The sequence below is a fragment of the Petromyzon marinus genome, chromosome 55 (genome assembly GCF_048934315.1).
Source record: "Petromyzon marinus isolate PM22_M1 ecotype Great Lakes invasive population chromosome 55, UKy_Petmar_22M1.pri1.0, whole genome shotgun sequence".
Classification (NCBI taxonomy): domain Eukaryota; kingdom Metazoa; phylum Chordata; class Hyperoartia; order Petromyzontiformes; family Petromyzontidae; genus Petromyzon; species Petromyzon marinus.
The window spans coordinates 4519610-4541670 of NC_133721.1; the positions used below are offsets into that span (position 1 = coordinate 4519610).

The 22061-nt window shown below is 51.8% G+C and overlaps 1 protein-coding gene across 8 annotated transcripts in view; it reads right to left on the reverse strand.

Annotated features, from left to right (window-relative positions):
• LOC116954474 (neutral cholesterol ester hydrolase 1-like) overlaps positions 1-22061 on the reverse strand; it is a 47882-nt gene that overhangs the window by 19144 nt on the left and 6677 nt on the right. For all 8 annotated transcript variants that reach the window (XR_012929634.1, XM_032975020.2, XM_032975013.2 and 5 more), the window contains 2 exons: positions 17917-17986; positions 17066-17237 (listed from right to left, as the gene is read on the reverse strand). Coding sequence is in view for 7 of the 8 variants with exons in the window: in XM_032975020.2 (XP_032830911.2) it covers positions 17066-17237; positions 17917-17986 (242 nt within the window). In the remaining variant the exon portion in view is untranslated. The remainder of the gene's footprint in view (positions 1-17065; positions 17238-17916; positions 17987-22061) is intronic.

Genomic DNA, 22061 nt, shown 5'->3' on the forward strand with positions numbered 1-22061 from the left:
AGACAGAGACACACAGACAGAGAGACACACAGACAGAGAGACACACAGACAGAGAGACACAGACAGAGAGACACACAGACAGAGAGACACAGACAGGAGACCCACAGACAGAGAGACACACAGACAGGAGACACAGACAGACAGACACAGACAGAAAGACACACAGACAGAGAGACACACAGACAGAGAGACACAGACAGAAAGACACACAGACAGAGACACACAGACAGAGACACACACAGACAGAGAGACACACAGACAGAGACACACAGACAGAGACACACACAGAGACACACACAGACAGAGAGACACACAGAGAGACACACAGACAGAAGACACAGACAGACACAGATAGACAGACACAGACAGAAAGACACACAGACAGAGAGACACACAGACAGAGAGACACACAGACAGAGAGACACACAAACAGGAGACACACACACAGACAGACACTGACAGAAAGACACACAGACAGAGAGACATACAGACAGAGAGACACACAGACAGACAGACACAGACAGAGAGACACACAGACAGAGAGACACAGACAGAAAGACACACAGCAGAGACACACAGACAGAGACACACACAGACAGAGAGACATACAGACAGAGACACACAGACAGAGACACACACAGAGACACACACAGACAGAGAGACACAGATAGAGAGACACACAGACAGAGACACACAGACAGAGACACACAGACAGAGAGACACACAGACAGAGAGACACACAGACAGAGAGACACAGACAGAGAGACACACAGACAGAGAGACACAGACAGGAGACCCACAGACAGAGAGACACACAGACAGGAGACACAGACAGACAGACACAGACAGAAAGACACACAGACAGAGAGACACACAGACAGAGAGACACACAGACAGAGAGACACATAAACAGGAGACAGACAGACAGACACAGACAGAAAGACACACAGACAGAGAGACACACAGACAGAGAGACACAGACAGACACAGACAGAGAGACACACAGACAGAGAGACACAGACAGAAAGACACACAGACAGAGACACACAGACAGAGACACACACAGACAGAGAGACACACAGACAGAGAGACACACAGACAGAGACACACAGACAGGAGACACACAGACAGAGAGACACAAAAAGGAGACCCACAGACAAAGAGGCACACATAGAGGCACACAGAGAGACACACAGACAGAGAGACACACAGACAGGAGACACACAGACAGGAGACACACAGACAGGAGACACACAGACAGAGAGACACAGACAGGAGACCCACAGACAGAGAGACACACAGACAGAGAGACACACAGAGAGACACACAGACAGAAGACACAGACAGAAAGACACACAGACAGAGAGACACACAGACAGAGAGACACACAGACAGAGAGACACACAGACAGAGAGACACACAAACAGGAGACACACACACAGACAGACACAGACAGAAAGACACACAGACAGACAGACACAGACAGAGAGACACACAGACAGAGAGACACAGACAGAAAGACACACAGACAGAGACACACAGACAGAGACACACACAGACAGAGAGACACACAGACAGAGACACACAGACAGAGACACACACAGAGACACACACAGACAGAGAGACACACAGAGAGACACACAGACAGAAGACACAGACAGACAGACACAGATAGACAGACACAGACAGAAAGACACACAGACAGAGAGACACACAGACAGAGAGACACACAGACAGAGAGACACACAAACAGGAGACACACACACAGACAGACACTGACAGAAAGACACACAGACAGAGAGACATACAGACAGAGAGACACACAGACAGACAGACACAGACAGAGAGACACACAGACAGAGAGACACAGAAAGAAAGACACACAGACAGAGACACACAGACAGAGACACACACAGACAGAGAGACATACAGACAGAGACACACAGACAGAGACACACACAGAGACACACACAGACAGAGAGACACAGATAGAGAGACACACAGACAGAGACACACAGACAGAGACACACAGACAGAGAGACACACAGACAGAGAGACACACAGACAGAGAGACACAGACAGAGAGACACACAGACAGAGAGACACAGACAGGAGACCCACAGACAGAGAGACACACAGACAGGAGACACAGACAGACAGACACAGACAGAAAGACACACAGACAGAGAGACACACAGACAGAGAGACACAGACAGAAAGACACACAGACAGAGACACACAGACAGAGACACACACAGACAGAGAGACACACAGACAGAGACACACAGACAGAGACACACACAGAGACACACACAGACAGAGAGACACACAGAGAGACACACAGACAGAAGACACAGACAGACACAGATAGACAGACACAGACAGAAAGACACACAGACAGAGAGACACACAGACAGAGAGACACACAGACAGAGAGACACACAAACAGGAGACACACACACAGACAGACACTGACAGAAAGACACACAGACAGAGAGACATACAGACAGAGAGACACACAGACAGACAGACACAGACAGAGAGACACACAGACAGAGAGACACAGACAGAAAGACACACAGCAGAGACACACAGACAGAGACACACACAGACAGAGAGACATACAGACAGAGACACACAGACAGAGACACACACAGAGACACACACAGACAGAGAGACACAGATAGAGAGACACACAGACAGAGACACACAGACAGAGACACACAGACAGAGAGACACACAGACAGAGAGACACACAGACAGAGAGACACAGACAGAGAGACACACAGACAGAGAGACACAGACAGGAGACCCACAGACAGAGAGACACACAGACAGGAGACACAGACAGACAGACACAGACAGAAAGACACATAGACAGAGAGACACACAGACAGAGAGACACACAGACAGAGAGACACATAAACAGGAGACAGACAGACAGACACAGACAGAAAGACACACAGACAGAGAGACACACAGACAGAGAGACACAGACAGACACAGACAGAGAGACACACAGACAGAGAGACACAGACAGAAAGACACACAGACAGAGACACACAGACAGAGACACACACAGACAGAGAGACACACAGACAGAGAGACACACAGACAGAGACACACAGACAGGAGACACACAGACAGAGAGACACAAAAAGGAGACCCACAGACAAAGAGGCACACATAGAGGCACACAGAGAGACACACAGACAGAGAGACACACAGACAGGAGACACACAGACAGGAGACACACAGACAGGAGACACACAGACAGAGAGACACAGACAGGAGACCCACAGACAGAGAGACACACAGACAGAGAGACACACAGAGAGACACACAGACAGAAGACACAGACAGAAAGACACACAGACAGAGAGACACACAGACAGAGAGACACACAGACAGAGAGACACACAGACAGAGAGACACACAAACAGGAGACACACACACAGACAGACACAGACAGAAAGACACACAGACAGAGAGACACACAGACAGAGAGACACACAGACAGACAGACACAGACAGACAGACACAGACAGAGAGACACACAGACAGAAAGACACACAGACAGAGACACACAGACAGAGACACACACAGACAGAGACACACAGACAGAGAGACACACAGACAGAGACACACACAGAGACACACACAGACAGAGAGACACACAGAGAGACACACAGACAGAAGACACAGACAGACAGACACAGATAGACAGACACAGACAGAAAGACACACAGACAGAGAGACACACAGACAGAGAGACACACAGACAGAGAGACACACAAACAGGAGACACACACACAGACAGACACTGACAGAAAGACACACAGACAGAGAGACATACAGACAGAGAGACACACAGACAGACAGACACAGACAGAGAGACACACAGACAGAAAGACACACAGACAGAGACACACAGACAGAGACACACACAGACAGAGAGACATACAGACAGAGACACACAGACAGAGACACACACAGAGACACACACAGACAGAGAGACACAGATAGAGAGACACACAGACAGAGACACACAGACAGAGACACACAGACAGAGAGACACACAGACAGAGAGACACACAGACAGAGAGACACAGACAGAGAGACACACAGACAGAGAGACACAGACAGGAGACCCACAGACAGAGAGACACACAGACAGGAGACACAGACAGACAGACACAGACAGAAAGACACACAGACAGAGAGACACACAGACAGAGAGACACAGACAGAAAGACACACAGACAGAGACACACAGACAGAGACACACACAGACAGAGAGACACACAGACAGAGACACACAGACAGAGACACACACAGAGACACACACAGACAGAGAGACACACAGAGAGACACACAGACAGAAGACACAGACAGACACAGATAGACAGACACAGACAGAAAGACACACAGACAGAGAGACACACAGACAGAGAGACACACAGACAGAGAGACACACAAACAGGAGACACACACACAGACAGACACTGACAGAAAGACACACAGACAGAGAGACATACAGACAGAGAGACACACAGACAGACAGACACAGACAGAGAGACACACAGACAGAGAGACACAGACAGAAAGACACACAGCAGAGACACACAGACAGAGACACACACAGACAGAGAGACATACAGACAGAGACACACAGACAGAGACACACACAGAGACACACACAGACAGAGAGACACAGATAGAGAGACACACAGACAGAGACACACAGACAGAGACACACAGACAGAGAGACACACAGACAGAGAGACACACAGACAGAGAGACACAGACAGAGAGACACACAGACAGAGAGACACAGACAGGAGACCCACAGACAGAGAGACACACAGACAGGAGACACAGACAGACAGACACAGACAGAAAGACACACAGACAGAGAGACACACAGACAGAGAGACACACAGACAGAGAGACACATAAACAGGAGACAGACAGACAGACACAGACAGAAAGACACACAGACAGAGAGACACACAGACAGAGAGACACAGACAGACACAGACAGAGAGACACACAGACAGAGAGACACAGACAGAAAGACACACAGACAGAGACACACAGACAGAGACACACACAGACAGAGAGACACACAGACAGAGAGACACACAGACAGAGACACACAGACAGGAGACACACAGACAGAGAGACACAAAAAGGAGACCCACAGACAAAGAGGCACACATAGAGGCACACAGAGAGACACACAGACAGAGAGACACACAGACAGGAGACACACAGACAGGAGACACACAGACAGGAGACACACAGACAGAGAGACACAGACAGGAGACCCACAGACAGAGAGACACACAGACAGAGAGACACACAGAGAGACACACAGACAGAAGACACAGACAGAAAGACACACAGACAGAGAGACACACAGACAGAGAGACACACAGACAGAGAGACACACAGACAGAGAGACACACAAACAGGAGACACACACACAGACAGACACAGACAGAAAGACACACAGACAGACAGACACAGACAGAGAGACACACAGACAGAGAGACACAGACAGAAAGACACACAGACAGAGACACACAGACAGAGACACACACAGACAGAGAGACACACAGACAGAGACACACAGACAGAGACACACACAGAGACACACACAGACAGAGAGACACACAGAGAGACACACAGACAGAAGACACAGACAGACAGACACAGATAGACAGACACAGACAGAAAGACACACAGACAGAGAGACACACAGACAGAGAGACACACAGACAGAGAGACACACAAACAGGAGACACACACACAGACAGACACTGACAGAAAGACACACAGACAGAGAGACATACAGACAGAGAGACACACAGACAGACAGACACAGACAGAGAGACACACAGACAGAGAGACACAGAAAGAAAGACACACAGACAGAGACACACAGACAGAGACACACACAGACAGAGAGACATACAGACAGAGACACACAGACAGAGACACACACAGAGACACACACAGACAGAGAGACACAGATAGAGAGACACACAGACAGAGACACACAGACAGAGACACACAGACAGAGAGACACACAGACAGAGAGACACACAGACAGAGAGACACAGACAGAGAGACACACAGACAGAGAGACACAGACAGGAGACCCACAGACAGAGAGACACACAGACAGGAGACACAGACAGACAGACACAGACAGAAAGACACACAGACAGAGAGACACACAGACAGAGAGACACAGACAGAAAGACACACAGACAGAGACACACAGACAGAGACACACACAGACAGAGAGACACACAGACAGAGACACACAGACAGAGACACACACAGAGACACACACAGACAGAGAGACACACAGAGAGACACACAGACAGAAGACACAGACAGACACAGATAGACAGACACAGACAGAAAGACACACAGACAGAGAGACACACAGACAGAGAGACACACAGACAGAGAGACACACAAACAGGAGACACACACACAGACAGACACTGACAGAAAGACACACAGACAGAGAGACATACAGACAGAGAGACACACAGACAGACAGACACAGACAGAGAGACACACAGACAGAGAGACACAGACAGAAAGACACACAGCAGAGACACACAGACAGAGACACACACAGACAGAGAGACATACAGACAGAGACACACAGACAGAGACACACACAGAGACACACACAGACAGAGAGACACAGATAGAGAGACACACAGACAGAGACACACAGACAGAGACACACAGACAGAGAGACACACAGACAGAGAGACACACAGACAGAGAGACACAGACAGAGAGACACACAGACAGAGAGACACAGACAGGAGACCCACAGACAGAGAGACACACAGACAGGAGACACAGACAGACAGACACAGACAGAAAGACACACAGACAGAGAGACACACAGACAGAGAGACACACAGACAGAGAGACACATAAACAGGAGACAGACAGACAGACACAGACAGAAAGACACACAGACAGAGAGACACACAGACAGAGAGACACAGACAGACACAGACAGAGAGACACACAGACAGAGAGACACAGACAGAAAGACACACAGACAGAGACACACAGACAGAGACACACACAGACAGAGAGACACACAGACAGAGAGACACACAGACAGAGACACACAGACAGGAGACACACAGACAGAGAGACACAAAAAGGAGACCCACAGACAAAGAGGCACACATAGAGGCACACAGAGAGACACACAGACAGAGAGACACACAGACAGGAGACACACAGACAGGAGACACACAGACAGGAGACACACAGACAGAGAGACACAGACAGGAGACCCACAGACAGAGAGACACACAGACAGAGAGACACACAGAGAGACACACAGACAGAAGACACAGACAGAAAGACACACAGACAGAGAGACACACAGACAGAGAGACACACAGACAGAGAGACACACAGACAGAGAGACACACAAACAGGAGACACACACACAGACAGACACAGACAGAAAGACACACAGACAGAGAGACACACAGACAGAGAGACACACAGACAGACAGACACAGACAGACAGACACAGACAGAGAGACACACAGACAGAAAGACACACAGACAGAGACACACAGACAGAGACACACACAGACAGAGACACACAGACAGAGAGACACACAGACAGAGACACACACAGAGACACACACAGACAGAGAGACACACAGAGAGACACACAGACAGAAGACACAGACAGACAGACACAGATAGACAGACACAGACAGAAAGACACACAGACAGAGAGACACACAGACAGAGAGACACACAGACAGAGAGACACACAAACAGGAGACACACACACAGACAGACACTGACAGAAAGACACACAGACAGAGAGACATACAGACAGAGAGACACACAGACAGACAGACACAGACAGAGAGACACACAGACAGAGAGACACAGACAGAAAGACACACAGACAGAGACACACAGACAGAGACACACACAGACAGAGAGACATACAGACAGAGACACACAGACAGAGACACACACAGAGACACACACAGACAGAGAGACACAGATAGAGAGACACACAGACAGAGACACACAGACAGAGACACACAGACAGAGAGACACACAGACAGAGAGACACACAGACAGAGAGACACAGACAGAGAGACACACAGACAGAGAGACACAGACAGGAGACCCACAGACAGAGAGACACACAGACAGGAGACACAGACAGACAGACACAGACAGAAAGACACACAGACAGAGAGACACACAGACAGAGAGACACACAGACAGAGAGACACACAGACAGAGAGACACATAAACAGGAGACAGACAGACAGACACAGACAGAAAGACACACAGACAGAGAGACACACAGACAGAGAGAAACAGACAGACACAGACAGAGAGACACACAGACAGAGAGACACAGACAGAAAGACACACAGACAGAGACACACAGACAGAGACACACACAGACAGAGAGACACACAGACAGAGAGACACACAGACAGAGACACACAGACAGGAGACACACAGACAGAGAGACACAAAAAGGAGACCCACAGACAGAGAGGCACACAGAGAGACACACAGAGAGACACACAGACAGAGAGACACACAGACAGGAGACACACAGACAGGAGACACACAGAGAGACACAGACAGGAGACCCACAGACAGAGAGACACACAGACAGAGAGACACACAGAGAGACACACAGACAGAAGACACAGACAGAAAGACACACAGACAGAGAGACACACAGACAGAGAGACACACAGACAGACAGACACAGACAGAGAGACACACAGACAGAGAGACACAGACAGAAAGACACACAGACAGAGACACACACAGAGACACACACAGACAGAGAGACACACAGAGAGACACACAGACAGAAGACACAGACAGAAAGACACACAGACAGACAGACACACAGATAGAGAGACACACAGACAGACAGACACAGACAGAGACACACACAGACAGAGAGACACACAGACAGAGACACACACAGAGACACACACAGACAGAGAGACACACAGAGAGACACACAGACAGAGAGACACACAGACAGACAGACACAGACAGAGAGACACACAGACAGAGAGACACACAGACAGAGAGACACAGACAGAGAGACACACAGACAGAGACACACAGACAGAGACACACAGACAGAGACACACAGACAGAGAGACACACAGACAGAGAGACACACAGACAGAGAGACACACAGACAGAGAGACACAGACAGAGAGACACACAGACAGAGAGACACAGACAGGAGACCCACAGACAGAGAGACACACAGACAGGAGACACAGACAGACAGACACAGACAGAAAGACGCACAGACAGAGAGACACACAGACAGAGAGACACACAGACAGAGAGACACACAGACAGAGAGACACATAAACAGGAGACAGACAGACAGACACAGACAGAAAAACACACAGACAGAGAGACACACAGACAGAGAGACACACAGACAGAGAGACACACAGACAGAGGCACACACAGACAGAGGCACACACAGACAGAGACACACACAGTCAGAGACACACAGACAGAGAGACACACAGACCGAGAGACACACAGACAGATAGACACACAGACAGAGAGACACAGACAGAGACACACACAGACAGAGACACACACAGACAGAGACACACAGACAGAGAGACACACAGACAGAGAGACACACAGACAGAGATACACAGACAGAGACACACACAGACAGAGACACACACAGACAGAGACACACAGACACAGAGACACACACAGACAGAGAGATACACACACAGAGACACACAGACAGAGAGACACACAGACAGGAGACACACAGACAGGAGACACACAGACAGGAGACACAGACAGGAGACCCACAGACAGAGAGACACACAGACAGAGAGACACACAGAGAGACACACAGACAGAAGACACAGACAGACAGACACAGACAGAAAGACACACAGACAGAGAGACACACAGACAGAGAGACACACAGACAGAGAGACACACAGACAGAGAGACACACAAACAGGAGACACACAGACAGACAGACACAGACAGAAAGACACACAGACAGAGAGACACACAGACAGAGAGACACACAGACAGACAGACACAGACAGAGAGACACACATACAGAGAGACACAGACAGAAAGACACACAGACAGAGACACACACAGAGACACACACAGACAGAGAGACACACAGAGAGACACACAGACAGAAGACACAGACAGAAAGACACACAGACAGACAGACACACAGATAGAGAGACACACAGACAGACAGACACAGACAGCGACACACACAGACAGAGAGACACACAGACAGAGACACACACAGAGACACACACAGACAGAGAGACACACAGAGAGACACACAGACAGAGAGACACACAGACAGACAGACACAGACAGAGAGACACACAGACAGAGAGACACACAGACAGAGAGACACAGACAGAGAGACACACAGACAGAGACACACAGACAGAGACACACAGACAGAGAGACACACAGACAGAGAGACACACAGACAGAGAGACACACAGACAGAGAGACACAGACAGAGAGACACACAGACAGAGAGACACACAGACAGAGAGACACACAGACAGAGAGACACAGACAGAGAGACACACAGACAGGAGACACAGACAGACAGACACAGACAGAAAGACACACAGACAGAGAGACACACAGACAGAGAGACACACAGACAGAGAGACACACAGACAGAGAGACACATAAACAGGAGACAGACAGACAGACACAGACAGAAAAACACACAGACAGAGAGACACACAGACAGAGAGACACACAGACAGAGAGACACACATACAGAGGCACACACAGACAGAGGCACACACAGACAGAGGCACACACAGACAGAGACACACACAGTCAGAGACACACAGACAGAGAGACACACAGACAGAGAGACACACAGACAGATAGACACACAGACAGAGAGACACAGACAGAGACACACACAGACAGAGACACACACAGACAGAGACACACAGACAGAGAGACACACAGACAGAGAGACACACAGAAAGACAGACACAGACAGAGAGACACACAGACAGAGAGACACACAAACAGGAGACACACAGACAGACAGACACAGACAGAAAGACACACAGACAGAGAGACACACAGACAGAGAGACACACAGACAGACAGACACAGACAGAGAGACACACAGACAGAGAGACACAGACAGAAAGACACACAGACAGAGACACACACAGAGACACACACAGACAGAGAGACACACAGAGAGACACACAGACAGAAGACACAGACAGAAAGACACACAGACAGACAGACACACAGATAGAGAGACACACAGACAGACAGACACAGACAGCGACACACACAGACAGAGAGACACACAGACAGAGACACACACAGAGACACACACAGACAGAGAGACACACAGAGAGACACACAGACAGAGAGACACACAGACAGACAGACACAGACAGAGAGACACACAGACAGAGAGACACACAGACAGAGAGACACAGACAGAGAGACACACAGACAGAGACACACAGACAGAGACACACAGACAGAGAGACACACAGACAGAGAGACACACAGACAGAGAGACACACAGACAGAGAGACACAGACAGAGAGACACACAGACAGAGAGACACACAGACAGAGAGACACACAGACAGAGAGACACAGACAGAGAGACACACAGACAGGAGACACAGACAGACAGACACAGACAGAAAGACACACAGACAGAGAGACACACAGACAGAGAGACACACAGACAGAGAGACACACAGACAGAGAGACACATAAACAGGAGACAGACAGACAGACACAGACAGAAAAACACACAGACAGAGAGACACACAGACAGAGAGACACACAGACAGAGAGACACACATACAGAGGCACACACAGACAGAGGCACACACAGACAGAGGCACACACAGACAGAGACACACACAGTCAGAGACACACAGACAGAGAGACACACAGACAGAGAGACACACAGACAGATAGACACACAGACAGAGAGACACAGACAGAGACACACACAGACAGAGACACACACAGACAGAGACACACAGACAGAGAGACACACAGACAGAGAGACACACAGAAAGACAGACACAGACAGAGAGACACAGAGACAGAGAGACACAGGCAGAGAGACACACAGACAGAGAGACACAGACAGAGACACACAGACAGAGACACACAGACAGAGAGACACACAGACAGAGAGACACACAGACAGAGACACACAGAGATAGAGACACACACACAGAGACACACACAGACAGAGAGACACACAGACAGAGACACACACAGAGACACACACAGACAGAGAGACACACACAGACAGAGAGACACACAGAGAGACACACAGACAGAGAGACACACAGACAGAGAGACACACAGACAGAGAGACACACGGACAGAGACACACACAGACAGAGACACACACAGAGACACACATAGACAGAGAGACACACAGAGAGACACACAGAGAGACACACAGACAGAGACACACACAGACAGAGACACACAGACAGAGAGACACACAGTCAGAGACACACAGACAGAGAGACACACAGACAGACAGACACAGACAGAGAGACACAGAGACAGAGAGACACAGAGACAGAGAGACACACAGACAGAGAGACACACAGACAGAGACACACAGACAGAGACACACAGACAGAGAGACACACAGACAGAGACACACAGAGATAGAGACACACACACAGAGACACACACAGACAGAGAGACACACAGACAGAGACACACACAGACAGAGACACACACAGACAGAGACACACAGACAGAGAGACACAGAGACAGAGACACACACAGACAGAGAGACACACAGACAGAGACACACACAGAGACACACACAGATAGAGAGACACACACAGACAGAGAGACACACAGAGAGACACACAGACAGAGAGACACACAGACAGAGAGACACAGACAGAGAGACACACAGACAGAGATACACACAGACAGAGACACACAGACAGAGACACACACAGACAGAGAGACACACAGACAGAGAGACACAGAGACAGAGAGACACACAGACAGAGACACACACAGACAGAGACACACACAGAGACACACACAGACAGAGAGACACACAGAGAGACACACAGAGAGACACACAGACAGAGACACACACAGACAGAGACACACAGACAGAGAGACACACAGACAGCGACACACAGACAGAGACACACAGACAGAGAGACACAGACAGAGAGACACACAGACAGAGACACACACAGAGATACAACAACAACAACCGCCATTCGCCACTAAGTGGCGGTGACGTCACCACGACGCTTGTGCCAGGCTATGTGCACCCTGAGGCCACGTGAAGTATCGAACGCCCGCTGGCAGGAGGTCATGGGGCAGACCCAGGTGCCACGGGTCGACTGACTGATGACTGGCTGATGCACCACCTGTGCCCCCTACTGTGCCAACCTGCTGTGCTTTAGCCACCCGGCGCTCCGCTCGTTGTTCTGAGCGTCGCTCCTCCGCCCTCCGTTGTTGTTGGAGGGCGACTACCTCCAACTGCCCAGTAGCGTCCTTCACGAGCCTCCTCCACAGAGGCCGATCTTGACACCGCTGGTACCAGTCATCGGCAAGTCCACTCAGCTCCACGTCCTCCTGTACCACATCACTTCATCTTTTCTCTAGCCCATGCCGCGCCCGCTTAGCCCCCTCAATCCGGCCGAACAAAAGCTGTTTTGGCATGCGGTGGCTGGGCATGCGGGCTACATGACCCAGCCATCGTAGCCTTCCCCGCCGGAGGTGCTCACCGATGGGACCTTGCCCAGATCTTTCAAGGATTAGTGAGCTCCTCACACAATCCAGTCTGGTTAAACCCAGGATGGATCGTAGGCAGGCCAGCCTAAATGTTTCTAACCGGCGAAGATGTTCCATTAGGGGGGTCCACGTTTCGCAAGCGTAGAGAAGGGAGGGAATGACCGTGGCCGAGAAGACCTGAAGCTTAGTGCGGAGCGACAGACCAGGTAGCTTCCACACAGCGTTACGCAACCTATGAAAAGATATTGCCGCTCGACTGATTCGGAGTGAGACGTCTGCTGTTAAACTGGAGCCGGTCATAAGCACACTGCCCAGGTATGGGAAACTCTCCACTCTCTCCACAACTGCCCCATCACCGATTGGAAGTTGTGGGGGTGGAGTGTCCGATGGTATAAAATACCCAGGCAGGTGCTTAGTTTTGGTGGGGCTGATGGTAAGGCCCCACCTCTTAGTGGTACGCTCCAGTCTCAGCAGCAGCATCTCCAACTCCTCCTCTGAATGAGCAGCTATTACCAAATCATCAGCATACATAATGTGGTTGAGCAATAGGGAGCCATCCCTTGACTGCACCCGGGCATCGATCAGCCTCCCATTATATCTGTACCATATGGAGATTCCCCCGGTACAGCTATTGAAGGCTTCACGAACTATGTGGTCAAAAAAGATGTTAAATAATGTGGGAGCCAGAGGACATCCCTGTCGCACCCCAAGGTGTACAGGAAATGGCTCTGACTCCCGGCCACGTAGTTTTACCCGGGCCCGCTCACCACCATGAAGGTCCTTAATGATCGTGAGCAGAGGGTCAGGTACCCCAATAGCACGAAGAACAACCCAGAGCCCAGGCCTACTGATGGTATCATAGGCCTTGACCAGGTCAATAAAGCTGAGATGTAGGTCTTGTTGGAATTCCCTACACCTCTGCTGTAGCAGACGGACAGAAAATATGGCATCTGTGCCGGACCGCCCTTTCCTGAAACCGCATTGGGGCTCCGCAAGCCTCTCCTCAGCGTGCCTGGCAAGGCGATGCTGAATAATCCTTGCCAGGACCTTTCCCAGCACACTGAGGAGTGAGATGCCCCTGTAGTTGTTACAGTCTGTGCGGTCCCCCTTCTTAAAAAGGGGGACCACCAGTGCATCTTCCAATCCTGCGGAACCCGTCCAGTGGTCCAGACCATTGTTATGATGTCATATAGGGCAGTCTGTGCACAAACGCCACCCTTCCTCAGCATTTCGCTTGGGAGATCATCTCTGCCCACTGCCTTTCCTAGTCTCAGACTCCGGATTGCCTTCAGTACTTCCTCAACAGATGGCACCTCAGCCAGCTACTCACAGGGGGTGACTTCTTCCAATATTTGAGGCACCGCAGCCTCAGCAGGGTCATCCTTACTTTGTGCCACGATGTTTTCCTGGCTGAGGGATTTTCCCTCCCCCAGGACCTCACAGAAATGCTCAGCAAATCTGCAAACCTGTTCCTGGGGGTCTGAGATTGGATCACCGTTTTTTCCCCTAAAGATGGTAATAGGTGTGGCGCTACAGGTTACTTTTTTGATGGAGTTAAATAGAGATTTGTGATCACGGGCCACTGAGGCAGACTCCATCTCCTCAGCAACCCGTGACCACCACCCATCCTTGCAGCGCCTCACGGCTCTCCGAACCTCCGAGCGAAGGCTGCGGTAAACCTCCTCATTCTCTGACGTGGGATTCTTTAACCGATGACAGTGGGCCTGTCGCTTTTTCTCAACCATCCTGAACACCTCCTCTGTCAGCCAGGGTCTCTGGGGAGGTCTGGACCGCGTACCCAAAGCAGCCATTGCAGCTGCATGAGTCACAGTCCTAAACCTCGCCCATTTACCCTCAACATCAGGAGAAGTCGGGGACGATGCCAATCCCAGCCGCAAGCGATGATGAAATTCTCGCTTGCAACTTTCATCAGATAACTGAGACCAGGCCACTTTAGGTTGGAATGGGGTCCTGGGTGTACACCCACCACCAGAGTGGAAGAATGGCAGGCGCATCTTACAGATGACTAGATCTGCTCCACGGTTGCTCCTGGTGTCAAGGACATGGGCTCGTATCCACTGGTCCGTCACTATGTAGTCCAGCAGATGTTCTTGCTTGGACCCGGCATGCATCCATGATGTTGTGTGGATGCGCCGATGCCGGAACAGCGTGTTGGTAATTACAAGCCCATGGGCTGCACAAAAATCTAGCAGCCTCCTACCGTTGTTATTGAGCTGATCTGGCCCATGCCCTCCAATCACTCCAGACCAGGTGCCAGTATCATGACCAACTCGGGCATTGAAGTCACCCAACATGATGGCTCTATCCCGAGGGGCCACTTTAGCCAGCACCTGTGACAGGAGGTCATAGAAGGCATCTGACTCATCGGCTTTGCCTGCATCCCTCCACGGATGTTCATCTTCGGTGGGGGCATAAGTAACCACGACCACCATTCCTCGCCTCCAGTTGATGGGAAGGCGAGTCCAAAGTAGCCTGGGGCTTACAGCTTCCCACACAGAGACACACACAGACAGAGACACACAGAGAGACACAGACAGAGACACACACAGACAGAGACACACACAGACAGAGAGACACACAGACAGAGAGACACACAGACAGAGACACACAGACAGAGAGACACACAGACAGAGAGACACACAGACAGAGAGACACACAGACAGAGAGACACACAGACAGAGGCACACACAGACAGAGACACACACAGTCAGAGACACACAGACAGAGAGACACACAGACAGAGAGACACACAGACAGAGACACACACAGACAGAGACACACACAGACAGAGACACACAGACAGAGAGACACACAGACAGAGAGACACACAGACAGAGATACACAGACAGAGACACACACAGACAGAGACACACAGACAGAGACACACAGACACAGAGACACACACAGACAGAGAGATACACACACAGAGACACACAGACAGACAGACACACAGACAGAGACACAGACAGACAGACACACACAGACAGAGACACACACAGAGACACACAGACAGAGACACACACAGACACAGAGACACACACAGACACAGAGACACAGACAAAGACACACAGACAGAGACACACAGACAGAGACACACACAGAGTCACACAGACACAGACAGAGACACACAGACAGAGCGGCCCCACCTGCAGAGCCACGGCCACTGCGAGGTTCCCGCCGGCGCTGTCCCCCGAGATGGCGACACGCGCGGGGTCCACGGAGAAGGCCGCCAGCGTGTCGTGCCGCAGGAAGTGCCGCGCAGCGCGCAGACAGTCCTCCAGCGGCACGGGGAAGCGGTGCTGCGGCACCAGGCGGTAACTACGGTTGGGGGGGGGGGGGGGGTCACGGCGTGAAAGAGGAGGAGGCGGTCGCCTTCCCGGGGCAACAGCTTCCCGCCGGCAACTCGCTTAGGCAACCGCCGGGTCCGTCCGTCGCCGGGCGGCGACGTGGCCTGGCGGCGTGCGCCCTCGACCGCTGGCCACGGAGACTCGCAGTTCCAATCCGGCGGCCCTCCCCATCAATGCTGCCCGGTGCGTCGCCAATTCGGGCATGCGCAGCCGGCTCCGCGGTGGACGTTAAAGACGCCGTCGTGCCCCAGCGTCATCAGCGGTGCCGCGCTGGGCGCGGCTTGCGAGGAGGTTTCCCGCCTTCAGGAGGCGAGCGTGGGCCCGGATAACCGACCACGATAGTGCGGCCGGTAACACGTGGCCAGAGCCGCCGGGAGGATTCGGTCGGCCAAGGGTCCCCACTGTCTTGACGACCCTCGGGCCCACGGGAGACCGTCGGTTGTGCGGGAGGGGACAGCAAGGGGAGAACGGCTGGGAGGAGGGAGGAGGAGGGAGGAGGAGGGTGGAGGAGGGAGGAGGAGGAGGGAGGAGGAGGGTGGAGGAGGGTGGAAGAGAGTGGAGGAGGGTGGAAGGGGGAGGAGGGTGGAGGAGGGTGGAGGGAGGAGGAGGGTGGAGGAGGGAGGAGGAGGGAAGAAGGAGGAGGTGCTCACTCGACCGAGATGACGACGGCGTCCAGGCTGCTCGCCATCTCGCGGCACTGGGAGTCATAGCCCCTCTCCTCTGCACGCGGGCAGCGGGGGCGTGGATGTGATGCACACACACACACACAGCCAAACGTCATGACAAAAAGGCCCCCTGCACAGCCTACACAGACGCTGGGGCAGAGCGCTGTTCGCAAGCACCAATGCGAGAGAGCGAATTCTGCACGGCGGTGGAGGCGCGTTACAATTCGACATTACCATGACAAATGTCAGTGCATGTGTCTCTTGAGTTTCCACGTGCATTATTGCCTGTGTGTAAGTGGCTGTGAACGCGGGTGTGTATGTGGGTGTGTGTAGTGGAGCGGTTAGCCCACTGTGCTACGGACCCGGCGACCTGAGTTCGATTCTTGCTCACGGCCAACACCAGTGACGATTATCTCAACTGGTCATGGGCCTCGCCTAGGTAGACTCGGCCTCAAATGAGTACCTGGTGCAGTGTGTAAACATCGCACTAGGGGGACAAAGGCGGCCGGGGAGTGGTGGCCACCGGCCCCCTTGTAGGTGCTCGCTAACAGCACTTGCCCCAACAGTCGGTTAAGGCTATATGGAAGATCTTTGTATGTGGGAAGTGGTAGCATAGTGGTTAGTGCAGTGCGCTATGAGTCTGTGTGTCTCTATGAAAACACTATCATCAGGTAATATTTCATCCACATATTTCGGGATCTTTGTTTTTTGGTTGTGGGTGTGTATGTGTGGGTGTCTGCAACAGGCAAAGCCGATGAGTCAGATGCCTTCTGTGACCTCCTGTCACAGGTGCTGGCTAAAGTGGCCCCTCGGGATAGAGTCATCTTGTTGGGTGACTTCAATACCCGAGTTGGTCATGATGCTGGCACCTGGTCTGGAGTGATTGGAGGGCATGGGCCAGATCAGCTCAATAACAACGGTAGGAGGCTCCTAGATTTTTGTGCAGCCCATGGCCTTGTAATTACCAACACGCTGTTCCGGCATCGGCGCATCCACATAACATCATGGATGCATGCCGGGTCCAAGGAAGAACATCTGCTGGACTACATAGTGACGGACCAGCGGATACAAGCCCATGTCCATGACACCAGGACCTACCGTGGAGCTGATCTGCCCTCTGACCATCGACTAGTCATCTGTAAGATGCGCCTGCCGTTCTTCCACTCCGGCGGTGGGTGTACACCCAGGACCCCATTCTAACCTAAAGTGGCCTGGTCTCAGTTATCTGATGAAAGTTGCAAGCGAGAATTTCATCATCGCTTGCGGCTAGGGTTGGCATCGTCCCCCACTCCTCCTGATGTCGAGGGTAAATGGGCGAGGTTTAGGACTGTGACTCATGCAGCTGCAATGGCTGCTTTGGGTACGCGGTCCGGACCTCCCCAGAGACCCTGGCTGACAGAGGAGGTGTTCAGGATGGTTGAGAAAAAGCGACAGGCCCACTGTCATCGGTTAAAGAATCCCACGTCAGAGAATGAGGTTTACCGCAGCCTTCGCTCGGAGGTTCGGAGAGCAGTGAGGCGCTGCAAGGATGGATGGTGGTCGCGGGTTGCTGAGGAGATGGAGTCTGCCTCAGTGGCCCGTGATCACAAATCTCTATTTAACTCCATCAAAAAAGTAACCTGCAGCGCCACACCTATTACCATCATTAGGGGAAAAAAACGGTGATCCAATCTCCGACCCCCAGGAACAGGTTTGCAGATTTGCTGAGCATTTCTGTGAGGTCCTGGGGGAGGGGAAATCCCTCAGCCAGGAAAACATCGTGGCACAAAGTGGCTGGCTGAGGTGCCATCTGTTGAGGAAGTACTGAAGGCGATCCGGAGTCTGAGACCAGGAAAGGCACCGGGCAGAGATGATCTCCCAAGCGAAATGCTGAGGGAGGGTGGCATTTGTGCACAGAATGCCCTATATGACATCATAACAACAGCCTGGACCACTGGACAGGTTCCGCAGGATTGGAAGGATGCCCTGGTGGTCCCCATCTTTAAGAAGGAAGATCGCACAGACTGTAACTACAGGGGCATCTCACTCCTCAGTGTGCCGGGAAAGGTCCTGGCAAGGATTATTCAACATCGCCATGCCAGGCACGCTGAGGAGAGGCTTGTGGAGCCCCAATGCGGTTTTAGGAAAGGGCGGTCCTGCACGGATGCCAAATTTTCTGTCCGTCCGCTACAGCAGAGGTGTAGGGAATTCCAGCAAGACCTACATCTCTGCTTTATTGACCTGGTCAAGGCCTATGATACCATCAGTAGGCCTGGGCTCTGGGTTGTTCTTCGTGCTTTTGGAGTACCTGACCCTATGCTCACGATCATTAAGGACCTTCATGATGGTGAGCGGGCCCGGGTAAAACTACGTGGCCGGGAGTCAGAGCCATTCCCTGTACACCTTGGGGTGCGACAGGGATGTCCTCTGGCTCCCACATTATTTAACATCTATTTTGACCACGTAGTTCGTGAAGCCTTCAATAGCTGTACCGGGGGCATCTCCATATGGTACAGATATAATGGGAGGCTGATCGATGCCCGGGTACGGTCGAAGGATGGCTCCTTATTGCTCAACCACGTTATGTATGCCGATGATTTGGTAATAGCTGCTGATTCAGAGATGCTGCTGTTGAGACTGGAGCGTGCTACTAAGAGATGGGGCCTTACCATCAGCCTCACCAAAACTAAGCACCTGCCTGGGTATTTTGTACCATCGGACACTCCACCCCCACAACTCCCAATCGGTGATGGGGCAGTTGTGGAGAGAGTGGAGAGTTTTCCATACCTGGGCAGTGTGCTTATGACCGGCTCCAGTTTAACAGCAGAGGTTTCACTCCGAATCAGTCGAGCGGCAATATCTTTTCATCGGTTGCGTAATGCTGTGTGGAAGATACCTGGTCTGTCGCTCCGCACTAAGCTTCAGGTCTTCTCGGCCACGGTCATTCCCTCCCTTCTCTACGCTTGCGAAACGTGGACCCCCCTAATGGAACATCTTCGCCGGTTAGAAACATTTAGGCTGGCCTGCCTACGATCCATCCTGGGTTTAACCAGGCTGGATTGTGTGAGGAGCTCACAAATCCTTGAAAGATCTGGGCACGGTCCCATCGGTGAGCTCCTCCGGCAGGCAATGCTGCGTTGGCTGGGTCATGTAGCCCGCATGCCCAGCCACCGCATGCCGAAACAGCTTTTGTTCGGCCAGATCGAGGGGGCTAAACGGGCACAGCACGGGCTAGAGAAGAGATGGAGTGACGTGGTACAGGAGGACATGGAGCTGAGTGGACTTGCCGATGACTGGTACCAGCGGTGTCAAGATCGGCCTCTGTGGAGGAGGCTCGTGAAGGACGCTACTGGGCAGTTGGAGGCCGTCGCCCTCCAACAACAATGGAGGGCGGAGGAGCGACGCTCACAACAACGAGCGGAGCGCCGGGTGGCTAAAGCACAGCAGGTTGGCACAGTAGGGGGCACAAGTGGTGCATCAGCCAGTCATCTCAGTCAGTCGACCCGTGGCACCTGGGTCTGCCCCGTGACATCCTGCCAGCGGGCGTTCGACACTCCACGTGGCCTCAATGTGCACATGGTCTGGCACAAGCGTCGTGGTGACGTCACCACCACTTAGTGGCGAATGGCGGTTGTTGTGTCTGCTACAGCAGAGGTGTAGGCAATTCCAACAAGACCTACATCTCTGCTTTATTGACCTGGTCAAGGCCTATGATACCATCAGTAGGCCTGGGCTCTGGGTTGTTCTTCGTGTTTTCAGAGTCCCTGACCCACTGCTCACGATCATGAAGGACCTTCATAATGGTGAGCGGACCCGGGTAAAACTACGTGGCCGTAGCCATTCCCTGTTCATCATGGGGTGCGACAGGGATGTCCTCTGGCTCCCACATTATTTAACATCTATTTCGACCACGTACAGATACACTGGGAGGCTGATCGATGCCCGGGTGCGGTCAAGGGATGGCTCCCCATTGGTCAACGACATTATGTATGCCGACGACCTGGTAATTGCAGCTCACTCAGAGGAGGAGTTTGAGGCGCTGCTGCTGAAACTGGAGCGTGCCACTAAGAGGTGGGGTCTTACCATCAGCCCCACAAAAACGAAGCTCCTGCCTGGCTATTTTGTACCATCGGGCACTCCACCCCCACAAC